Raw genomic sequence first — 25468 nt, 5'->3', positions numbered from 1 at the left:
CTTTGGAGTGAGCACATGGCTTTCTTGCTATGTGATGTTTTATTCCAATGTTTTATAGCCTAATGGCATGGTTTGTTTACTTATTTTTATAGTTGGTTTATTTGGGTGAAGAGCAGGGATTTTTGTGGAGTTTCTTTAGTTGATCTACTTTGTCATTTGTAATATCAACACTATAATAATTTCACTGATTACGCCGTTTGACTAATGTCAAATACCCAGACAGACAACTTGGACACATCTGGACCCGCAATTCTCTGATCTGCAACTGAAATGATTTGGCTTATTTTCAGATTTCTCCGTGACATCGGACTTTTGTCCACACAGAACCACAGATAAACGAAGCCACCTCGAAAACCATAATGTTTTACTTCCACTGTCCCCCTCAGCTGGATGGAGAATGTTGTCGGACTAATACATGTAAGTAGGCTAAACTATAGCCTAAAATGCAGCAACTTTTGGCTGAGTCGCCATAGATAAGCTAGAACGTGTTGACAGTGGTTTTACCTGGGAAAAGAGGGCTTATAACTACTTCAGTCTACAACTCTATCTTTGCAATCAAGTTTAATATCTGTATGTGTGTGTGTGTGTGTGTGTGTGTGTGTGTGTGTGTGTGTGTGTGTGTGTGTGTGTGTGTGTGTGTGTGTGTGTGTGTGTGTGTGTGTGTGTGTGTGTGTGTGTGTGTGTGTGTGTGTGTGTGTGTGTTAGTGTGTGTGTGTGTGTGTGTGTGTGTGTATATATATATATATATATATATATATATATATATATATATATATATATATATATATATATATATATATATATATAGCTATAGCCCCGGGGCTGAGGCAGGTGTGTTGTCCCATCTGCAGCCACATGTTTTAGTGTCATGCCTCTCAGACCGGGACATCAATGTTTTCATGGCTCTAATAACATGAATACACTAGATCATAGTTCGTTTCAATGGGCCATCCTATTTATTCACATCCTAAAAATAACAACAACTTAACTTACAACAACTGCTTAATTAGTATTTTGTTCATTTAAGTGTGTCCACGTCAGGTTTTTGTTTATTTGTTTATACCGACAAGTATTTTTATTGGAACATTTCTTAGATGATGTTGTTATGTTTCCAGTGAACACCAACGGGTTTCCCAACCATTCATCAGCAGGTGATTTTGATGACGGCTTTCTGCGGAGGAAACAGCGTAGAAATAGAACAACATTTACACTGCAACAGGTAGCAACCAATTATAAAACTCTGGACTGCTTTGAACTGCTTAGAAATGTAACTCTGTAGACTACGTTGTTATAACGAACTGTGTGAACAAAACCATGTGTCAAGCTAGCTAGGCTACACACATTTCATTTTCCATAATAATGTTGATAACGATTATTATGATGATGCTTAACATTATTTCCGACATAAAAATAAAATGTATCACTTCCTTATTGCTTTCAGTTATTTTAGTTAATAGCATTTTGTTAGCATTTTGCCTAGTTAGGCTAGTCATCTTTTGCCTCTAAAAGTAGGCTAGACTACTTACAAAAACAAACATTTTGTAGATTTCGTTCAAAAACCATCACACCAAAATATACAATTGTGTGTAGTATTATGAATATGAATAATAAACTCGCATAACTTTAAAACAGCATATAAAATGTTCCCCTTTCTCAGTTGGAGGCTTTGGAGGCTGTGTTCACGCAGACTCACTACCCCGATGTTTTCACACGTGAGGAACTGGCCATGAAGATCAACCTGACTGAGGCACGTGTCCAGGTGAGCACACACACAAGGCACTCTGTCATTGTCTTGATACGCCTTAATCATTTATCCACTTCGATCTAAAGTCCCCTGTTTTGGGGACCTGCATGGTTCTGCTACCAGTTCCGACCGACATTTTCACTTATAAATCAATCTGTGGACATCATAAATTGGCATGGCTTGCATAGAGCAGTAGCCATGATTCTCACAGACACATATATATGGTGTATAGCAGGATGTGAAATCTGACACCACTTGAAGCTGGGATGTTCCTCCTACCATTTAACTGTCCATCAACTCCAGGCTGAACCCTATGTCAAAGCCACTATTAATATATGCCTCTAAACCTTTCATCATAATGCAGTGGAAGAGAGTGATTGCGTTGCTGCAGCACATTCAGAGATCGATTTATGGCCAGTAATATAAAATAATACTAGATTTTAAACAAAATACACTTTCTGTTTGTCATAGATGGACAAGATTAATATGAGCTGAAAGGTGAGTTCCTACCAAGTTCAGGAAGCCAAGCTAGAGCTCTGTGAGGTGTTCACAGCTATGGGGGTAGATGTTTTGATCAAGAAATACTTTTTCTCTAACAATAAATAAACAAATATGTATTTTACAGTTTTATGGAAGGTGAAATTATAGTTTATCATTTTATAAATGTATTCTATTATATTTAGAACAGAAATAAGTCATTTGAAGTCTTATTCGTACAGTTTTGTTGAATAGGAAGTACATCATAAAATATTTCATATTTCATATTTTTATCAAATATGTGCTGTGTACTTGAGCTTGTGTCCCCAAAAGTGACTACACACTGGCAATGTATAACTTTTTTTACCAGAAAGGTGAGATTTTAACCTTTCTTGGAGTATGCAGCATTACTAGTTATTGTTAATGGCCCTCTCATGATAAATTATTACTTTTGGGGATTAAGTAGATTACATTTTCGATTACATTTAGTTACATTTAAAACGTTTTAATAACATCAACATAATGGTGAATATGAGATTAAATTGATTAATCGGTCATTCATAATTAACCAGCGATAATGTTCTTCACTAATTTGTCGACATCTCAAAGGCTAACAAAAAAGACATCATCCATGTGTGTCCATTTCCATGGCTCGTAAAAAAATAAGCATAAAGGGATGCTTTTAAAGAGCAGTAGATCAACATTTTAAGACAGCATTAAGGATGTGCACGCTTGCAGCCACACACACGCACATACACAAACACACCTTAACATTATTAAAAAATGTGTCCATATATATTCTGCCCCTGCCCTCCACATATGCGTGGTTATAAACTTGTTCAGTTGTAATTGAATTCAGTGTGTCCTGTATGTAATTCCATGCATTCCTGATTTGCTTTTGGGGTTTGTTGTGAGCGCAGATCTAATTGTAGGAAATATAATAGTTAGGCTTTGCTTCCCCTGGGTCATCTTACTATCGCTTAAAGCCGACAGCGCGCTGCATAATAGAATCCCGAGCTGTAAATTAGGGATTGTAAACAAATTATTCTGTTCTAATCCGATTACAGCATTCTTATTATTAAATCTGAACATGAATCGGATGCAGCATACAGGGACATTATTATTAGAAAATAAATGTCCTTTTCTGTTGTAGTGTTGGATGGCTTGTCTTTATGTGCATGTCAATGGATTTCCCCCCTCCTTAAAGCAGCAGCCAAATGGAGATTAATGTAGCAATTACCGGCCATTCAGAGGGACGGGATCACGACTCTTAGCTGTAAGGTGCTGTAAGGTGCAGGGGTGAGATAGTAGTCTCACAATGACAGCAAGCCGCCATATTGTTGTCCTGTCACTAAACCAAACTGTTGTCCTTTTCTTTTATATCGACTGAATGCGATTCGTTTTGTTTGGATGCTGACATCATTGTACCTCGGCTCGTCACACAATAGTGACTGTTCTGTCCCGCGTGCAGGTTGCATGCAGTCGTTCTGAATCGCACTCCCGTCCAACCCATTCCATTCACACACATCATGATTAATGCGTGCGCGAGCGCAGTCTTAATCGAATCTGATGTTGTCAAACAATCACTAAATAGGGGAATAAACGACTTAATCACAGTTCTCTCACTCAGGCACCCAACTGTTATTGGGAAGTCATTAAAATATGATAATGAAAAATTGCTCAATTAAATGTTGTTATAGGAAATGACCTTCATTCAATTAGGATATAGTAGTTGGCAGTATGTATCGGGCTGGAGACTATGGGTGGGTGAAGTTTGGGAGAAGTTGCAGTGCAAAGTCATTCAGGCAGAGAGCTTTAGTCCAACACACACACATGCACACACATGCACACAAACACAGGGACTTCTATACGTTTATATTATCATGAAACAAAAATGACATTTGTTTTTATACATTGGATAATAAGATAGTTAAATCACCATAGTTCAGTGCAGAGACATGATTCATGAAATCTGTCAATTTTCTGACCGACTGTATCATACCTTCCACTCCTGGGTGCATAAATACAAAGATTCTGGTCAGTGTCTCTTTTGAAAATTGATTTTATCTCGATGAGACTATACAACACGTCAACATACAAAAGCAGGTATTCATTAGACTACTTTAAATTGCACAAAGGAGAGAGCGACATTTCGTTTTTTCCTCCTCTCCTCCTGTATAGGTGTGGTTCCAGAATCGTAGGGCCAAGTGGAGGAAGACTCAGAGAGGGAGTACAGACCCCGACGGAGGTAAGGAGCAGATTAACGAGGGAGGCCCTCCTCCGTCCAGGAGTCTGAACTCCCAGTCTCCTGTGGACCAGAGTAGGAAACAGAAGGAACCTCTGGAGATGCAGCAGAGGTGAGAGAACAGGGATGGGACATATATGGGGACAGAGATGAGTTTCTGGGGAGTGTTCCCCTTCAGAGTTAGGCCTCTTCTCCCATTACAAGTGTTTACCAGTGGCCGGTGACGTTGACACTGTTCACTGTCATGGGGTATTGAATGCCTGAATTTGAGGATTCTGATTTAGCCACTGTCCATGGTGATGAAATCTCACTCTCCCTGTGGCCAGTAATGTTGCAGCTGTACCTCATGGCAGCTGTCCACTGTTACTTGGTGCTGAACAACAGATCACAGGAGTCTGAGTGTGCAGCTGTCCATGGTGCTGAAATTGCAGATCACATTTATTTGCTTGTTGTTTACATCGGACCTTCCACACATGATTAATTCACCACAAATGGTAACCCACTCATCTTCCCCTGCTCTCTCCTCCTCACTCCTCTTCACTTTCTTTCAGTTGCAGGATAACCATAATCTCTTATCTCTGCTCTGAGTCATTTTAAACTAACCTCAAACCTCTCTCTCCCCCAGTATAAACCGAGCAGTAGGTTCTGGTGGGCCGTTCTTCCCATCCTGTCTACCAGGGACCCTCCTGAACTCAGCCACCTATGCCCAGGCGCTGTCGCATGTTGCCACAATGAAGGGTACGCAAGATTCAGAACATAGCACAGTGTTGCATTGTTGTTGTGGTCCTTCTGTAGCTCAGTTGGTAGAGCATGGCGCTTGTAACGCCAGGGTAGTGGGTTCGATTCCCGGGACCACCCATACGTAGAATGTATGCACACATGACTGTAAGTCGCTTTGGATAAAAGTGTCTGCTAAATGGCATATATTATTATTATATTATTTGTTTTTCATCACAAAATGGGCAGCTCCTTTTATATACGCTGCGGCACTCAACATACTTTTGTACTACCTGAAATTTGAGATGCTCCATATCATTCCTTCCGCAGCTGTGGGTGCAGTGTTGTCGCTTGATTCCTTGATCTGATATATAGGCTATATAGGCTATTCATCAAAGTAGTGTATTTTGCATTGAAAACCAAATGTAATCTCAGCAACTGTTCAAACAGTAAACCAAACAACAAGAATCCACCCAAAAAGCTATTTTGTTTAGAAGTAATAACTGGTTATTCCAGGCTATTGTGAAATGGTAGAACCTACTGTAGCCAACTAGCTAGACGTGCTTTTTTCTGTGTGAACTAAACACGATGACGCTCTATTTTGAGCCGATATTGGAATGAATACACAAGCAGCATATCAAACTGGGATAATGTTTTACACTAAACCGTCAATATAATATATAATATAGGACCAAAAGTATGTGGACTTCTGTTCGTTGAACATCTCATTCCAAAATCATGGGCAGTCCTCGCTTTGTGCACAGTTGAATTGTCATGCTGGAACAGGAAAGGGCGTTCCCAAAACTGTTGCCACGAAGTTGGAAGTGCAGAATCATCTAGAATGTATGATGAAGGGTTAAGATTTCCCTTCACTGGAACTAAGGGGCCTAGTCCGAACCATGAAAAACAGCTCCAGACCATTATTCCTCCTCCACCAAACTTTACAGTTGGCACTATGCATTCGGCAGGTAGCGTTCTCCTGGCATCCGCCAAACCCATATTCATCCGTCGGACTGCCAGATGGTGAAGTGTGAGTCCAATGGCGGGGAGCTTTACACCAATCAAGCTGACGCTTGTCATTGCGCATGGTGATTTTAGGCTTATGTGAGGCTGCTCGGCCATGGAAACCCATTTCATGAAGCTCCAGACGAACAGTTATTGTGCTTACATTGCTTCCAGAGGCAGTTTGGAACTTGGTAGTGACTGTTGCAACTGAGGACAGCCGATTTTTACAAGTTATGCAGAACTCGGCGGTCCCGTTCTTTCAGCTTGTATGGCCTACCACTTCGCGGCTCAGCCATTGTTGCTTCTAGACGTTTCTGCTTCACAATAACAGCACTTACAGTTGACCGGTGCAGTTCTAGCTAGGCATAAATTTGACGCACTGACTTGTTTGAAAGCTGGTATCCTTTGACAATGCCACGTTGAAAGTCACTGAGCTATTCAGTAAGACCATTCTCCTGCCAATGTTTGTCTATGGAGATTACATGGCTGTGTGCTAGATTTTATACACCTGTCAGCAATGGGTGTGGCTGAAATAGCTGAATCCACCAATATGAAGGGGTCCACAGTTTTGTATATATGGTGTATATATCTATATCTGCACGTAAATCGACGGAGAGAAGCTGGTAGTAACCTTAACAGTTAACACAACGAATGATAAGAGGAGAGAAGGAGGCAGGTGATGGTGATGATGATGATGGTGGTGGTAAGGATAGACATACCCTACTGTATTTGTAAGACACCCGAAAACAATTTCCTGACCCAGACCTGTGTGTTTAATTATTTGTGTGTGTGTGTGTGTGTGTGTGTGTGTGTGTGTGTGTGTGTGTGTGTGTGTGTGTGTGTGTGTATAACCAGGAGGTGGTCTGTGCTCTTGCTGTGTTCCTGACCCCATGGGCCTGTCCTTCTTGCCCCCCTACGGTTGTCAGGGTAACCGTACAGCCAGCGTGGCAGCCCTGCGGATGAAGGCCCGTGAGCACTCCGAGGCCGTCCTGCAGTCAGCCAACCTGCTGGGGAATGGCCATGGGCATGGCGCTGGAGTAGGAGGCCTGCCCAGGGTCGGGGTATCCGGGGATGGGTTGAAAAGGCCCAGGATGGAACCTGCCCTGGGAGTCATATCTGGATCAGTGTCTGGTGTTTCTGGAGCCGTGGGGGGAGGAGCAGGGGGCGGACTTACTCTCAGCCCAGGCTCCAAGGCCCCGACTCAGGGTAGAGGGTCTGACATGCACCCCCTCTGCCCCAAGGAACCACTGGAGAAAAAGTGAGTGTGTGTGTCTGTGTTCGCTGCCAAGAGGAAACAGACGTACGGACACAGTGAGGATGTACAGACAGATGTACGGACTGGGACTTTAACTCCTGTAGTGTGACTGTGCCTGTGTTGTTATGACCACTTTCCCTCTCCCTACTCCCCCTAAAGCACAAATATGGACCTATTCCTACTGGAACAGGGTGAGGAGTGGGTGCCCAGATATCACACTATATGGATTTAACTATCAAGATATTTATTTGATTGTGATTTATTTATTGTTGGTGAATATTGCTGAATGCCGTGGGCTGTTGCTGAACCTTTATAATGCACTCTATATGGTCTCTTTGTAAGGGATAACTTGAATACATTGTGTGTGTGTGTATGTGTGTGTTTGTGTGCGTGTGCGTGTGCGTGTGCTTGTGCGTGTGTGAACAGAGACCCTGGCTGATGTGAATCTGAGGCATTTCTCTTTCTCTCTCACCTTGGCTACACATTCCTCCTTGTGTATTATTAGAGTATTGTGTTACAGAACGTCACCAGACAATGTAACATGTTATGTTTGTATTCTTATTACCACATGTAAAACACAATGTGAAATATTGACGATTCCATTGTTTCATTGGAGCTATGGTCATTATTGTTCAGGTTTTTAGGCTAGCGACCAGAGAGAACTGCAACTAATTATTTATTTATCTTGTTTAACTGACAGAGACAGTGCACATGAATCAACATATACATTTTCACATCAGTTGAAGCTGATGTTGCTTCGCTGTCCCTTGGCTAATAGATATGATACAACAGTTGTGTTGATATCAGGGCTGTTGCTAATATTTATTCAGTCTTTTAGCACTTCTGTAGTGTTAATAGCGTTAGCCGAACCCAGATCACTTTAGTCCTGTTGTCTAAAACAATTAAAGATGTATTCTCTCCTGTTGCCTCTCGCCACAGCCATCTGCTCCTATCCATTATTCATCAGCTTCCCTTAAAGCTGGAGAGACGAGAGCGATCATTGTTCTTATTATTTATTTACTTTTAGGAACGCCAACGCCACTCACTGCTTTTCTTTTCTCTCTCTCTCCCTCTCTCACTCTCTGTCTCTTACTGCCTCTCTCTAGCCTTCTCCACCTCTCCCTCTCTCTCACATGGCTCCCCCTCTCTCTCTCCCTCTCTCTCACATGCCTCCCCCTCTCTCTCTCCCTCTCTCTCACATGCCTCCCCCTCTCTCTCTCCCTCTCTCTCACATGCCTTCCACTCTCTCTCTCTCTCTCATGAGATGCATTGTCAGGTTTCAATAACCCATTGAACATGATACATGCTAATTATTTATGCCTAAATGTACATTTACAAAACACTTTTTTAAACACCCAGAGCCTCCTTCATGGTTCATCAGCAATTGCTTATTAATTCATTAATTAATAATTTTATTTATTTATTTTATTTTTTACTTTTCCCCAGATCAGATTGAGAATGTTTAACTACAGCGAGAGAGAGCACATAGAGACCAGAACTTAGTCTGATTCAATTTGCGTCCTTTTCAGGAAATCACTTTTGTTAGTCAATAACACAATTAAGCAAACTACACACAAAATAGCATTAATAATTGATGGTGAATTGTGTATTACCACAAAGTACTGGGTTAATAATTCATTATGAAGCAGACACCCTGGTGACATGGAGAAGGGAGATAATGTCAGAAGGCCAGGATGGAGCACTCACACTTTTATTTTCTCTCTCTATTCCTCTCTCTCTCCTCTCATTCTGTATCTCCCTTTCTATCCATCTCTCTATTTCCCCCTGTATCTTTCTTTCATCTCTTTCTCTTTCTCTCTTGTCTTTCACACTGAAATCGACTGCATGCTGTGCATAGTTCATATAAATGAATAAAGTGAAGATTTAATTGAATCTTTGAGTCATTGAGTTATATTGTTAATGTGTTTGTATGAGCAAGAATTCTCTCTGGCTTATTTTGTTTTACACTTTGTAAACAAAACAAGTAAAACCTCATATGAAACAAAGATCCATGCATGTATTTTGTTGAGTGTGCATTATTATACTCTAAAATGTGGATACAATTGTGATGCTTCTATTCAAAACTTTAGACCAGTGATTGTGTTTTCCAATCTAAACTAAGTAGCAATGTAACTCATGTAACATTTGACATGCTGGCCAGATTTATACAGTAAGGACAGGCGAGTTTATTTGTATTTTTGCATTACTCCAGTCATTGTAGCACATATTGTTCAAAATATCTACTATCCAATCAAGGATGACTTGATTAATCATATCATACAATGGTAATACGTAGATGTATGCGTTTGAAAAATGACATAGCAGCAAATTATAATATTGTGTAAACTTATTATAACAATGGTTATATTATGCGTACTTATTATACCAATACTTATTATAACAAATGTACACTGCTTCCGAAAATGGAACATTTATTAAATCATGTGGCTGACATTGACATACGGTCGAAAACTCACAAAAGATTCAGACAAACCATTTAAATCCCTCCAAATTGAATACAGTGGTTTTGGAATTGAATCATAAAAAAAAAGGATTTTGGTCTTATAACGGTTCCGATCATCATAAGTTCTGTATAGCACTCATAATTCACTGCTTTAATATGCCATAAACAAGTCAAGTTGCTGTTGACATCCCCGCTGTGCATATGGCATCTGTGATAATTCTGTCACCTAAAATAAGTCCTGCAGCAGTTTGTGGAGCATTGTTATAATAAATTAACTGGAGCGCAGCCGGAAACACAAACTGACAGAATGAATACAGAGGCCAGGCATTCTACTCTGTTCTACACAGCCATGTTAATGGGCTTCTATTGTTGCAGTAATGAAAACATTATGCTGAGATACAGAAAGAGAGAGAGATGTCCTGGACCAGGGGCACTTCACACTAAGAGACAACCAGCAGGATGAAGTCAAACCTGGACACTCATCAGAGGTCAGTTTTATGTTTTCCATCCCTAATGGTCAGGGATTTGGGGAAGGGTATTAAAGATGGTCCTAGATCTGTGCCTAAGAGCTAACTTCTACCCAGCGGCAGAGAGAAACAGTGCAGACAGTGTTCAAAACAAATCAAATGTTATTTGTCACATGCACCAAATACAACAGATGTAGACCTTACAGTGAAATACATGAAATACCGGTACAGAGTCAATGTGCGGGGGCACCTATGTCGAGGTAATTGAGGTAATATGTACATGTAGGTAAAGTTAAACTGACTATGCATATATAATAACAGAGAGTAGCAGCAGCGTAGAAGAGGGGTGCCATTTGATTAGCTATTCAATAGCCTCTTGGACCTAGACTTGGTGCTCCGGTACCGCTTGCCGTGCGGTAGCAGAGAGGACAGTCTATGATTAGGATGACTGGAGTTTTTGACCATTTTTAGGGCCTTCCTCTGACACCGCCTGGTATAGAGGTCCTGGATGGCAGGAAGCTTGGCCCCGGTGATGTATTGGGCCGTACACATTACCATCTGTAGTGCCTTGCGGTCGGGGACCAAGCAGTTTCCATACCAGGCAGTAATGCAACCCGTTAAGGTCAGAGAAGAGACTGAAATTCCACTGTCATTATTACTGCTTTTAATTCCTGCTTCAGAGATGATAGATAAGACAACCAATTAGAATAAGTTATACTCAACTCTGATGAAGGTATACCAGCAGCATATTTTAACTCAGCAGAGAATAATGCATTTGTCAGTCAGATGTCTGCCAGCTGTAACAATAGGCTCCTGACAGCAACACAACAACAGGAAGGCATCTGACTCAGCATGGAGAGGACCCAGACCTGTTCTCTGCTCTGGACCAGACTCCTGCCTCATATATGTGTCAGACCCAAATAATATTTGACTTATTTATCCTTTATTTAATTTGGTGTATCCCATTGAAAAATACATATATTTTGCAAGGGAGAAAATTGTAAAGGAATGTTTTTTATTTTGCATTTATCCTTTCAGGAGACATCTTTTACAAAGGAGACCTGGCCAAGAGGGTCATGTTGTTGGCTTGTAAAATAGGTCCTAAATAAAGGTTCAATACAAAATCAAAATAAATATTTCACATTTATTGCAAGGACTTGTAATTTGTAGCTTAGGCTTCAGATTTGTTTTCACCCACTATAGAATTGACCAAAGTCTGAGAACTTAAAGCCTTTTAGGGTGCATCTCGGTAGGGTTAATTTAATCAGTGATAATTGATGGAGTGAATTCCAGCTTTCTCACAGATTTAGAGATGCATACATAAATGCACTATAAGAAATGACTGAAGCGTTTTGCAGGCCATATAGGAGGACAGTGTATTAAAACAGACCAAAAAGTGTGATTATGGAGGGTCTGGACACCAAAACCTCTACAGCAGTGGTTCCCAAACTTTTTATAGTCCCGTACCCCTTCAAACATTCAACCTCCAGCTGCGTACACCTTCTAGCACCAGGGTCAGCGTACTCTGAAATGTTGTTTTTTTGCCATCAAGCCTGTCAGACACACTCTACGATACATTTATTAAACATAAGAATGAGTGTGAGTTTTTGTCACAACCGGGCTCGTGGGAAATGACAAAGAGCTCTTATATGACCGGGGCACAAATAATAATATAATCAATAACTTTGAGCTTTGTTTAGCCATATATTAATACCTTTATATTAAAATTGTGAATAACTCACCACAGGTTAATGAGAAGGGTGTGCTTGAAAGGATGCACATAACTCTCCAATGTTGGGTTGTATTGGAGAGTCTCAGTCTTAAATCATTTTCCACACACAGTCTGTGCCTGTATTTAGTTTCCACTCTCACATAGGTATGTGGTTGCAAAGGGCAACAGTGTCTTAACAGCTCGATATGCCAAGGCAATAAACTCTGAGCGCAGCCCTATCTTGAAATCTGGCAGTGGCTTCTGATTATATTCAATTTTCACAGAACCGCTTGTTGCAATTTCGTACAATGATCTTGCTTCAGGTCCTGAGCTACAGGCAGTTAGATTTGGCTATGTAATCTTAGGGGAAAATTGAAAATAAGGGTCCGTTCTTTCCTTAAGGAGGGGAGGAGAGAGGAGGATCATGGTTACATACTGATCACGTCCACTAGGTGGTATCTTAGTCAGCTGCTGAGTCCATCAACAGTGAATAGACAACCAATTATGTCAACAACAAGAGCAATACCAACCAACAACACATATTTTGTTTAGATTTTGTCTTTAATATTTGCTTATTTACAAAGTGCTTCTGAAAGACACCCAAAATACTGACAAAGAAAGTTGATAGAGTCAAGTAAGTTTTATTTTGTCTGCAAAAGTCCGTCTCACACTATATTACTCACAGTAAGAGAAAAACCCTGTACACCGTTCTCATTGCAGAAATGTTGATCTATTTAGTGAAATCAAATCTACCAAACGTCAAGATCCAAATCAGCTTTTTTCACATCCACACAATGTGGTTGCATATTTGCATAAATAGTTTTGTGTTCACTTTGATAGACATTTCAGCTTCTGTGACGTAACTACAGTTGATTAAAATCACCAAATATCCCTATTATAACATATTCTAATGACACCATGTTGCAGAATAGTCACTGAATTGTGGAATAAAAAATAATCTAATCCATGGATTAGGGGAGGCAGGTTAGCCTAGTGGTTAGAGCGTTGGACTAGTAACCGGAAGGCTGCAAGTTCAAATCCCCGAGCTGACAAGGTACAAATCTGTCGTTCTGCCCCTGAACAGGCAGTTAACCCACTGTTCCTAGGCCGTCATTGAAAATACAAATTTGTTCTTAACTGACTTGCCTGGTTAAATAAAGGTTAAAAAAAACTGGTAATAGATGTAGCTCATGAGAACTTAAGTTTTTACATTCTGTTGAACTGCATCCCTAAAATTACTAGCAGCACTAAAACTGTTAAATACTGTAGAAATCCATTGTATTGTATACTTATTCACTAATATTAACAAAAGTTGTAGGTGACCATGACGTATTTCACCACAAAAATGTTGCAGACAGCATTTATTCACAGTAAAAAAAGAATACCAAAAAATAAGAAATGGAATGGTGAACATTTCTGTAAAACAGTCATAATACATATCCTTCGTCTAATCCATACTTTCACTACAAAACTACAACATCAGGAATATAAAATATATATCAACATCAGGAATATAAAACAAACTTTACAAAAAAATCTAAGAAGAAAAACATTTTCTAATGAAAACAAAACAGTCACATATACAGCCGCATCACTCATGTTTTAAAAATATATATTGAGCTTCTGTGAAATCTCTATTTTTGCATCTAAATGCTATCAAACGCTTCAAAAGACTGCAGTTTATTTAATTTCATGTAATGTTATTCAACTTTAATCAGTGTCTTTGATACTTGAACACTGCTCTAGAGTGATTAGGGTTGTGTTAGTATCATCCCCGTACACTGCACCCTTGTCTAGCTGGCTGTATGTGTCGTACGCAGTGTGTGTGTCGTACACTGTGTGTGTATCATGGGCAGTGTGTGTGTTATGAGCCATGTCCATGTAAGGTGTCTGTGCTTGGGTGTAGCTCTGTCCATATGCTCTGTCCTTATGTCTCTCTCTCCATTCTGTCCTCCTATCCTCCATAGCCCTTGCTGCTATAGCCCTCTCCCTGCCTCTCTCCCTAACCCTGCCCAACCCTGACTTTTCCCTGTGGGCTGTGAACCCTGGGAAGGAGCCCCCAAGGCAGACATCCCAGAGAGAGACCTGTGAGTTGGCAGGGAGGAGACGGGCATGGGATGGTACTGTAGCTCTGGGGGTACCCCTGGTACAGCACATAGAACCGGCAGGCCGGAGGACCTAGGGGCTGGGTGTTTGGGGGAAACATTTGGGGTTGGGGTTGGGTCTATGAGGCTTCGGGAAGGGACTGGGGATAACTCTGTGGCTGGGTCTGAGGAGGGCACACTGAACTCGGGGGCAAGAGACAGGGGGTGAGGCATGTGGTGAGGTCACGGGAAAAGAGACGAAGGCTTTGGCATGGAGGAAGGCGTAGAAAGATTGGCGATGGGAAGGTGGTAAATCAGTTGGAGAAGAGGGGACACTGGAGATCTAAGTTGGGGCGAGGGGAGGGAGATAGGGGCAGAGAAAAGGGGGGACTCACGAGTCTGACGGTTGGAGGATCGTAGTTCCAACGGTGAGGAGGGGATGCTAGCGACCACACAGACCGGTTTCTCCACTGGGTCAGCAGCGCTGTCGGTCTCAGTCGTGGACTTTTTCTTTATCCTGCAGGTTGTCCTGCAGCCTCTTGACTCTCAGTAGGGCTTTCTCTTTTTTTATTTTTTTACCCCTTTTTCTCCCCAATTTTGTGGCATCCAATTGTTAGTAGCTACTATCTAGCTTCATCGCTACAACTCCCGTACGGGCTCGGGAGAGACGAAGGTTGAAAGTCATGCATCCTCCGATACACAACCCAACCAAGCCGCACTGCTTCTTAACACAGCGCGCATCCAACCCGGAAACCAGCCGCACCAATGTGTCGGAGGAAACACCTTGGTTAGCGTGCACTGCGCCCGGCCCGCCACAGGAGTCGCTGGTGCGCGATGAGACAAGGATATCCCTACCGGCCAAACCCTCCCTAACCCGGACAACGCTAGGCCAATTGTGCATCGCCCCACAGGCCTTCTCACTCTTAGGAGGATGAGTTGGTGTCTTCTCCAGTGGACGTCTTACGTCGTGGGTAAAACTACAAGCTGATTCTGGCCTGTCATAACCCCCCCCGCTGGCGAACTCAGAGTTGTACAATCCTGAGTACCTATCAGACCTAAAGTCAGACAGGTTGGCTACACTGGTGGCATAACTTTTAACATCCCCAGACATGTTGCTGATCATTGAACGAAAGTCATCGTCGTCCAGAGCCACACTCCTCCTGGAGTAAGGCTGAGTCTCTCGGATGGGGGGGAGTCGGCGCTCTCTCTCTGCCATTTATGTACGACTCTCCTCATCTCCCCTGTCTGATCTGCTCCAGAGCGGTGAGCCCACCCAGAATCCTTCTCCGAAGCTCTTGTGAAACCATGGTTTGACTGACTAGGTGAGAGAGGAGGCTCTGCAGATGTTGCCTTTGACTCTAATTATGATGGGATTGCCCCCCAGGCCAGGGGAGGAAGTTTTGAAGTGGGTAGAAGGGAGTGCAGAGGAGGTAGGGAGGTGGGGTCTACCGTAGAACTCCCAGTCCTCAGGGTCCCCCCTGCATGGGGAGGGTTGGGGGGACAAGAAGGTTCTGTCTCTGGGTCTGGTCTGATTCTCATGGCTGCTGATGGAGTAATTCTGGAGAGCGTCTGTCCTACTCTCTCTGTCTTACCATCCTCTTCTCTTTGCTCTGTCTCACCCTCCACTCCTCCTATTTCTTCTTCTCTACTTGCAGCTATGCCTCTCTCCTCACCTCCTCTCTATGTCTCATCCTCCTCTACTCCTCTTTCTTCTCCTTTCTCTGTAGCTGTTCTCTCTTCCTCTCTCTTCCTCTCCCTGTCTCACCAAACTCTCCTCTTCTTTGTCTTCCTCCCTTCTCTCCTCCTCTTTTTTCTCCTCCTCTCTCTGTTGCTCTCTCTTCTTCTCCTCTTTCTTCTCCACCTCTCTATGCTGGTGTAGCTCTTTCCTCTCCTCCTCTTTTCTCTCTTCCTCTTCCTGTCTCGCCATCTTCTCTTCTTCAAGTTGTCTCGCCCTTCTCCGATCCTCGCCCTTCTCCTCCTCTTTCTGTCTTACCTTACTCCCCTCCTCTTTTTTCCTCTTTCTGTCGCTGTTGCTCTATCCTCTGCTCCTCTTTCCGATCCTCCTCTTCCCACTGTTTTGCCTCTTATCCTCCTCTTTCTTCTCCTCCTCTTTCTGTCACTGTTGCTCTCTCCTCTCCTCCTCTTTCTTTCTCATTCTCCTCTACTCCTCTCTCTGTTTAGCCTTCCTCTCCTCCTTTTTCCTCTGTCTCGTCTTCCTCTCCTCCTCTTTCTTCTGCTCGTCCCTCTGTCTCATCTTCCTCTCCTCTACTTTCCTCTGCTCCTCTGTCTCATATTCCTCTCCTCTTTTTTCCTTCTTCCTTTCCCTGTCTCTCTCTCTCCTATCATGCTCTCTCTTCTCCATGCTACAGATCTCTCCCAGGGAGGCCTGTGTTGCATGTGTTTTCTCCATATATTGAGTTTCCTTACTAAAAGGGGAGAAGCGGTCTTTTCCAGGCATGTCGACATGGATGGGTTGGGTCGTTGGTGAGAGAACAAGGGGTTTCTAGTCTGGTTTCTGAAATGGTTGCATTTCCTGGTTGTGGCCTCTGGTTCTTTCACAGCTAATGCATCTTTTGCGGACATCACTGCCACTGGGTGGTCTTGCTATTCAGTCGTAAAGACTGGACAGCTATTGCGGCAAGTCTGTATTATCTGAAAATATCCATCCTTTCAGCTTGGACTGTCCATGTTAGGAGGGGAATCTTCTTCTGTAGAGATCACCCTTAGTCTGGCGTAGTCTGTGATGCAGTAGGGACAGAAGGCAGCAAGTTCTCTCGATTTCACCTCTGGTTTAGAAGACACTTTATCCTCTTGTTGGAATGGCTGGGTTATTTTCTCTCTCTTTTGCTGTTGTTTCCACATTGTTGTTCTCACTCACCCCTGACACAACATGGATAGCTGTACTATCGATGTCAACATTATTGTCATGTTTAGTAACGGAATGACTTTCAGTAGTTTGTGGCTGTCAATCTCACTTGTTCCTGATACAACATGGATTGCAACTACTGTCTATGTGTAAATTCTCCACTTGGCCATATTGAACACTTAATTCATTGCCACCTTGAACGACACTGCTCTTTGTCATTTCCACTGATGCAAGGTCAGCTTTGCAGGTGGTTTCATTAGTAGGAGGGTTGTTATTTGAGTAGTTGGATTTATTGCAGTTATGTCATGTTTAACCAGAAGGGGACTAGGGTTCCAATTTTGGAACACCCCCCCCCACGTTCAGCTGGAAGGTGGCGCATGGAACGCAAAAATATTCCTAAAAATATTTAACCTCCACACATTAACATGTCCAATAGCTCAAATGAAAGATAAACAACTTGTTTATCTACCAAGCAAGTCAGATTTCTAAAATGTTTTACGGTGAAAACATAGCACATATTTATGTCAAACCACCACCGCAGACATAGCTAATTTGCATAGCCAAGTTGGAAAAAATATGCAATCAACAAACACAGGATTAAAAGAAAAATAATTTCACTAACCTTTTGAAATCTTCATCAGATGACAGTAATACACAGTACATTTATGTTTTTTTCAATAATATGCTATATATATCCATAAATCTCTGTTTATACTACTCAAATGTCCGGAGAAATGACGATAGCTCCGGCAGATAACGTCAGCTAACAAGGAATACACATCATAAACTTTGACTAAATATACATGTTCTACATATATATAGAAATATACACTTCTTCTAAATGCAATCGCTGTGTTACATTTATTTTTAACGTTACAGGTTTCGTTCACTAGGCTATACTATGAGTCGGCGCTCAAAAAGTAGCATTATGGCTCCTCTATCTTGGAGTCCACACAAACCCAAATTTACCACATAAATATTCCCTTACCTTTGCTGTTCTTCCATCAGAAGACCTGGAAGGAATTATACTTACCAAAAACAGCGTTTAGTTTTGCAGTCTGTGTCTTTCGGTTCTCAAACACGACACATTTCGGTTGAAATGTAGCCAAAAGTCAAGTGGATGCGCACCAAAACGTCAAACTTACATATTATATGTCGACTAAACTTATCAAACTAAGTTCATAATCAAGCTTTAACATGTTATAAAGGTGTACAGCAATCGTGAGGACGAACAGAAACGCATGCATTGTATAATCGATCTTGGAAAAAAGACAGGACCGGAGCAGAGCGCGCATAAAAGTGACCTGTTTTTTCGCGTGACCGAAAGGTTTCGGCCTGCCAAAACTCTCGTGAGCGCGCGATTCTCACAATGAGAAGCCCCATTGAAAGCTGAGATCGCGCTGAAGACAGAGAGACTGTTCCCAGACCTGTAAGTGCTTGGGGAGGGTGGGGGCGATGACGTCAAAGTTGGGCCAACTTTTCTGATGACAAGAGAGAGTTTGGGAGAATGACTGCCCTGAGAGTTCTGCTTTACATACAGACATACTTTTAACGGTTTTAGAAGCTTTAGAGTGTTTTCTATTCAATAATATTTTTTTATTTGCATATATTAGCAACTTTTGACAAAAAAAAATTATGTTTACTATGGGCACGCAATTACTCCAGCGGGGGCAGTAGACAGCCCTATCCCCAAAGAGGAGAGGGGATGTTGAGTTTCATCCAACTATTTATTTTTAGCCGGTTTGACCTCTGCTGAGCGTCCATTTCGACAGCAAACACAGCTGCCAGAGGCAAACGTTGAGTGCAAGCAAGCTAGAGGTCCACCTGAAAACACGAAGAAAGATCCTGAAAACTATGAAAAGCCTGTGAGGAACAATAATTATAAACAGGAGGATCATCCATTGCATGGGGAGATCAGTCTCAGAGGGAAAATCTATTCCATGACATCTCTGTAGAACTTCTTAGGGATGCTAGCGGGACCCCAACCCGACAACATCCGGTGAAATTGGAGGGTGCGCAGTTCAAATAAATAATCATAATATTAAACATTCATGAACATACAAGTATCATATATAATTAAAAACCTTAAATTATTGTTAATCTACAGTAACTGCGTTGTCCAATTTACAAAAGGCTTTACTAAAATGTAAAATGTAAATAAACTATAATATTTCATATGGAAAGTAGTATGGTCAATAGGAAAGCAAAATTAGTAAAAGCCCGCCCACTCCCTCGCACGCCGAAATACTAATATTGTTCAGCTGCTCCCTTCACCAAAACTCAAAATTTTTGCTTGTTTTTCAAAAAACAAGCCTGAAACCTTGAATAAAGACTGTTGAAATCTAGTGGAAGCCATAGGAATTGCAATATGGGTCCTATTGTAAGAGCCTGGGACCTAAAAAAATATTTTCCTTAGGATTTTCACCTGCCATATCAATTCTGTTATAGTCTCAGACATTATTTTACCAGTTTTAGAAACACTATTTTACCACTTTTAGAAACGTTCTATCTAATGCTACCAATTATATGCATATCCTGGCTTCTGGCCCTGAGTAACAGGCAGTTTACTTTGGGCACATCAGTCAGGCTGAAATTCAGGAAACTGGACCCTATCCTTAACAGATTTTGTAACTCTGGCATTTTCTAGAATATCAAGGGGCAGCAAATTTAATATTTTCCTTATTGCTGGTTACAGTTGATTTAGCTTTATTATCTGAAAGTTTTTCATCTGCAATGGGAGCCATGGCTGGACAAGTCTCTTTTTCAAATGGCTGGATTGTTATTGGGAAGTTGGTCTGAGGTGAGTAGATTGTTATTGGAAATAATTGCCTCTTCTTCCCTGTTTACCTAATCTTTTACTGGGGTGGGTTGTTGTGGAGTAAAAATGCATTCTTCATCCACTGAGGGTTTCTTATGTCATCGTCTGAAACTGCCTCACTCTCTCCAAGAACAAGTTAAGATAATTTTGATAGTCTGAAATTCCCTCATTTGTACTTTCCTCCTTCTTTGACTGAAACACTTCCTTTTAAGTGAAATCATTGACCTTTGACCTGTTTTTGGTCTGTTCCGGTGATGCTGTTGACTGCTGACCATCATTGACAGCCAATGCTTCAGTTTTAGCTGGTTCTTTGTTTGAATGAGGTGTTTCCTTGCTGATGCTGAGTTAGTCTTTGTTTCTTTCTATTTCAGCCTTGGATGGATCATTATAAATGCTCTTCCACTCTGACCTGTCTGTCTGTCTGTCTGTGTGTAGCAGGTGCTTGGTGGGGTTTCTCTATAAGAGTCCGTTTCGTTTACCAAAGCCTTCCTCTTTGATGGCTGAGATCTCCTTTTCAGCGTGGGCCTTTAGTTTTAAAGTCAATATCTCTTTCTTGGTCTGGCCTTTTTCTTTTAGTGATAGAGCTCTGAATGAGGACGGATGGACGTATTTACTCATTGCTACAGTCTGCTCAGCTGGATTAGTCTTACTCTCAATCTGACTGGGTAGTTTGAATTGTTTGGATGACTCATTGACCCTCACTCCTTCGCTCATATTTCTCTCTCTTATCTCCCTGCTCTTGTTCTACTCTAGTTATGTTGTGTCTGATGTTGTAGATACTTTCATCCTTTGTATATCTGGTAGTTCTTATTGCCATTTCTTGTTTATTAGTGTCAAGTGCATCATTCTGAGTCTTTTTACTCTCATTTGTTGTAGCTACATCCTTAGAAGGCTGTTCGTTTTCCTTGGCTGAAACTGTATGATTGAACTTGTATTTCTCTCTCTCGCTGTTGTAGTCATCTCCCCCCTGTCTGCCCTTTCATACCTGCTGATGGGAGAAACATTTTTCAGTTGGAGTGTTTTGTTCTCTGCCTTTGCAGATGTGGTCTGATTGGTGAGTTTGCCATATGTTGCTGGAACAGCTTTGTTGACACTGTACCTTTTCTCTCTCAGTTGCTCTCACTTCACCTGTTCATAGACTCTGGTAGTGAGGATGTAATATATATCATATCTGTCCTCACTGGCTGACCATGAACTGTACTTAGCAGGTTCATTTAGTTGCTTTTTAAAGCTCTGCTTTAGCTGATTCTGCTTTAGCTTGTTCTGCTTTAGTCAACATTGCTTTAGCTAATTCAGCTTTAGCTTGTTCCACTTTAGCTTTCTCTGCTTTAGCCAACTCTGCCTTTGCTAGCTGTCTGTTTGACTGTTCCTCCTGATTGGCTAGTGTGTGTTCAGGAACCGGAAGCACTTCCTTATATGGAAGGCTAATTTATCTATGAAGACTTATCTATGTTCCCTTCCATCAGATACAGTTGAAGTCGGAAGTTTACACACATTTAGGCTGGAGTCAATAAAACTTGTTTTTCAACCACTCCCCAAATTTCTTGTTAGCAAACTATAGTTTTGGCAAGTCGGTTAGGACATCTACTTTGTGCATGACACAAGTAATTTTTTCATACAACTGTTACAGACAGATTATTTCACTTATAATTCACTGTATCACAATTCCAGTGGGTCAGAAGTTTACATACACTAAGTTAACTGTGCCTTTAAACATCTTGGAAAATTCCAGAAAATCATGGCTTTAGAAGATCCAGTTAGGCTAATTGACGTCATTTTAGTAAACTGGAGGTGTATATGTGGATCTATTTCAAGGCCTACCTTCAAACTCAGTGCCTCTTTGCTTGACATCATTGGGAATTCAAAAGAAATCAGCCAAAAACTCACACAAAGAATTGTAGACCTCCACATGTCTGGTTCATCCTTGGGAGCAATTTCCAAACACCTGAAGGTACCACGTTCATCTGTACAAACAATAGTACGCATAAACACCATTGGACCACGCAGCCGTCATACCGCTCAAGAAGGAGGCGCATTCTGTCTCCTGGAGATGAACGTACTTTGGTGTGAAAAGTGCAAACAATCCCAGAACAACAGCAAAGGACCCTGTGAAGATGCTGGAGGAAACAGGTAGAAAAGTATCTATATCCACAGTAAAATGAGTACCATATCGACATAACCTGAAAGGCCGCTCATCAGCAAGGTAGAAGCCACTGCTCCAAAACTGCCATAAAAAAGCCAGACTATGGTTTGCAACTGCACATGGGGACAAAAATGTTACTTTTTGGAGAAATGTCCTCTGGTCTGATGAAACAAGAATATTACTGTTTGGCCATTATTGATCATCATGACCATGTTTGGAGGAAAAAGGGTTGAGGCTTTCAAGACAAAGAACACCATCCCAACCGTCAAGCACGGGGATGGCAGCATCATGTTGTCGGGTGATTTGCTGCAGGAGGGACTGCTGCACTTCACAAAATAGATGGCATCATGAGGTAGGAAAATCATGTGGATATATTGAACCAACATGTCAAGACATCAGTCAGGAAGTTAAAGCTTGGTTGCAAATGGGTCTTACAAATGGACAATGACCCCAAGCATAATTCCAAAGTTGTGGAAAAATGGCTTAAGGACAACAAAGTCAAGGTATTGGAGTGGCCATCACAAAGCCTTGACCTCAATCCTATAGATAATTTGTGGGCAGAACTGAAAAAGCGTGTGCGAGCAGGGAGGCCTACAAACCTGACTCAGTTACACCAGCTCTGTCAGGAGGAATGGGCCAAAATTCACTCAACGTATTGCGGGAAGCTTGTGGAAGGCTACCTGAAACGTTGGACCAAAGTTAAAGAATTTAAGGGCATTGTTACCAATACTAATTGAGTGTATGTAAACTTCTGAACCACTGGGAATGTGATGAAAGAAATAACAGCTGAAATAAATAATTCTCTCTACTATTAATCTGACATTTCACATTCATAAAATAAAGTGGTGATCTTAACTGACCTAAAACAGGGAATTTTTACTAGGATTAAATGTTAGGAATTGTGAAGAACGGAGTTTAAATGTATTTGGCTAAGGTGTATGTAAACTTCCGACTTCAAATTTACATACTGCTCCCACTGTTCTCTGTTTTCTTGTTGTCCACATATATTCCCCTCACATTTCTGGTTTGGGTCATGTTTCATGTCTGAGGGTAGAGACTGTACTTCTCTATTATTGCTGTGATCTCCCCTTTCCATGTAGTGTTTCTGTTTACAGTGTTGGTTTTGTTTGCGGTGATGCCATCTGTCATGTAAGTGTTTATGACTGTGGGGGGTGGGTTAGGAGTATGACTAGGGATAGTGTAAGGTTTGGGTGTAACGATATTCTTCGTCCTCCTCTAACGAGGAGTAAGAAGTGTCGGACCAATGCGCAGTGTGGTATGTGCTCATGATATTTATTGACTGAACACTGAAAAATACAAAATAACAGCGTGAAATAAAGAAAAACCGAAACAGTCCTGAAAGGTGCAGAAAACACTAGACAGAAAATAATCACCCACAAAACACAGGTGGGAAAAGGCTACCTAAGTATGATTCTCAATCAGAGACAACGAACGACACCTGCCTCTGATTAAGAACCATACCAGGCCAAACACAACATAGAAAAAAGAACATAGACTACCCACCCCAACTCACGCCCTGACCATACTAAAACAGACATAACAAAGGAACTAAGGTCACAACGTGACATGGAGGTTAGTGTTCGGGAGGTGTAATCTGGTTGAATAAATGGTGATAACCACCTTGAACGTTCTGACTGGTAGTGAGCTGATCTCTGCTACTGAACCACTGCACTCCACTGTAATCTTGATGGTAAACCATCTCCTCTTGAGTCTGATACAAGGGCAAGTGGGGAGGGTGAAAGGGTGTACTGTAGCACCTCTGAGGTGGTGTCAGTGTCTTGCGGGCTGTGGATAACAGGCGTCAGCAGCTGGATAATGTTGAAGGGAGTTGTGCTGGTGGGTAATGACCGGCCAGCTCAGATTCCGAGTGTTTCTCCAGTGCCAAAGCCTTCTGCAGCATCATGGAGATGGACCGGGGTGGAGCAGGAGGGGCGACTGCCTCCAGGGGCGTACGTTGGGGTCCATACACTGTCCTCTTGAACCCAGGGGGGCCATGGAACTGCTGTTCCAATGTCAGCTCCTTGTACATGGGCAAGTTGTACCATTTAAAACGAAGTCTGCAAGGGACAATAACCTGGAGACACCAGGTATGGTCACTCCACAGGGGCTGGATGGGGTATGGTCACTCCACCAGGGCTGGATGGGGCTGAATTCACTATGGTGAAAGAAGTTAGAGGTGGAATTGAGCTGCGTGAACATTTTGTGTTTACTACTGTGTTTACTGAGGGTGGATGTCATAAAGGAGGATGTTGTGTCCATCTCAGACACAGCAGAAGATACCTCAAAGGGGTAGATGCTCTTTTTACTGGGGGGAAGGGGCCTGTCTGCTGAGGGAAGGAGCTGGCCATAGGGAAGGGGCCAGTGTTAAAGTTATGGTATGCCGTAGAGAACTCAGACAGCTCTTTCTGCATGCTTATCAGAGCTGACTTGTCTCAGGAGGACTCATTTTTCCAGTCCCTGAGTTTTCCATCCATCCCCTCGTCCCCACTTCCAAAGCCATCTGACCTAAAATATTTGATGAGAGAGGAGACTCGGGGAGTGACTGCGGCACTACTGCCAGCTGGTGCCTGACCTGTTACTCAGGAAGGAACGTCTCTCCTCCCTCATAGTCTTCTCCTCCTGAGACACATCTATTAAGGAGCACTGGAATGTGGCAGTCCTAAAATTATTTTGCACTTTTGCCTAAATCAATGGAATGAAAGTCTGTCTTCAAGACGATCAGTCTTTTTCTTTGTTGTCTTGAAAGGGAACATGCAAGTAAGTTATCCCATATAGCTTTAAATCAACCTACTAAAAGTGCAAGAGGACGCCTCTGGTGTTCATTTAGCATTTGAACAAGAGAAGAGCTATATTATTACATTAAATTGATTTTCTGTGAATGTTTTGTATGTGTGACTGAAAACAGCCTGTAAATCTTCCAGTGAGTTTATGTGACCTTCAGGTCCTAGTGGTGAACTGAGACAGCCAACTGTTGCTAGGCACAGTAAAGACCTGACACAGGCAGTTGCTAGAGACACTAAAGACAGTGAGAGATCGACTCGCGCAAGTTATTTTAGGAATGGAGGACATTTCCCTTCCAAACCATGATGATCATCTAGTCAACCCCCCTTCCCCCTCACAGGCCCCCCAATAGAATGTGTTGTGTTTGAGCCTGAATTTAACATGGATTACATTTAGATTTTGTAACACAACAAACTTTGGAAAAAGTCAGTGGGTGTGTATACTAGCTGACCTGAAAGTGAGCCATACTTCAGAAGGATTTTGAAGTAGCAGTGTCCATCAGTTAGTCAACAGTTAGTCAACGCGATATCGCTCTAAGGCCCTTCTGCTAAATGTCTGAATCGCCATGTCTCCAGCCAGCCCAACCACTCACTGGACCCTTATGATCACTCGGCTACGCATGCCTCTCCCTAATATCAATATGCCTTGTTCATTACTGTCCTGGTTAGTG

General features: G+C 42.1%; 1 protein-coding gene across 1 annotated transcript; it reads left to right on the top strand.

Annotated features, from left to right (window-relative positions):
* The first annotated feature begins 359 nt into the window (after positions 1-359).
* On the top strand, positions 360-7450 carry LOC118362096 (dorsal root ganglia homeobox protein-like). The gene is made up of 6 exons (XM_035742299.1): positions 360-417; positions 1116-1219; positions 1658-1759; positions 4403-4578; positions 5092-5204; positions 7044-7450. The coding sequence occupies exons 1-6, from the start codon at positions 360-362 to the stop codon at positions 7448-7450; spliced, it is 960 nt and encodes a 319-aa protein (XP_035598192.1).
* The last annotated feature ends 18018 nt before the right edge of the window (positions 7451-25468 follow it).

Source organism: Oncorhynchus keta, chromosome 2 (assembly GCF_023373465.1).
Source record: "Oncorhynchus keta strain PuntledgeMale-10-30-2019 chromosome 2, Oket_V2, whole genome shotgun sequence".
Classification (NCBI taxonomy): domain Eukaryota; kingdom Metazoa; phylum Chordata; class Actinopteri; order Salmoniformes; family Salmonidae; genus Oncorhynchus; species Oncorhynchus keta.
This window is presented reverse-complemented; position numbering and strand designations above follow the sequence as displayed.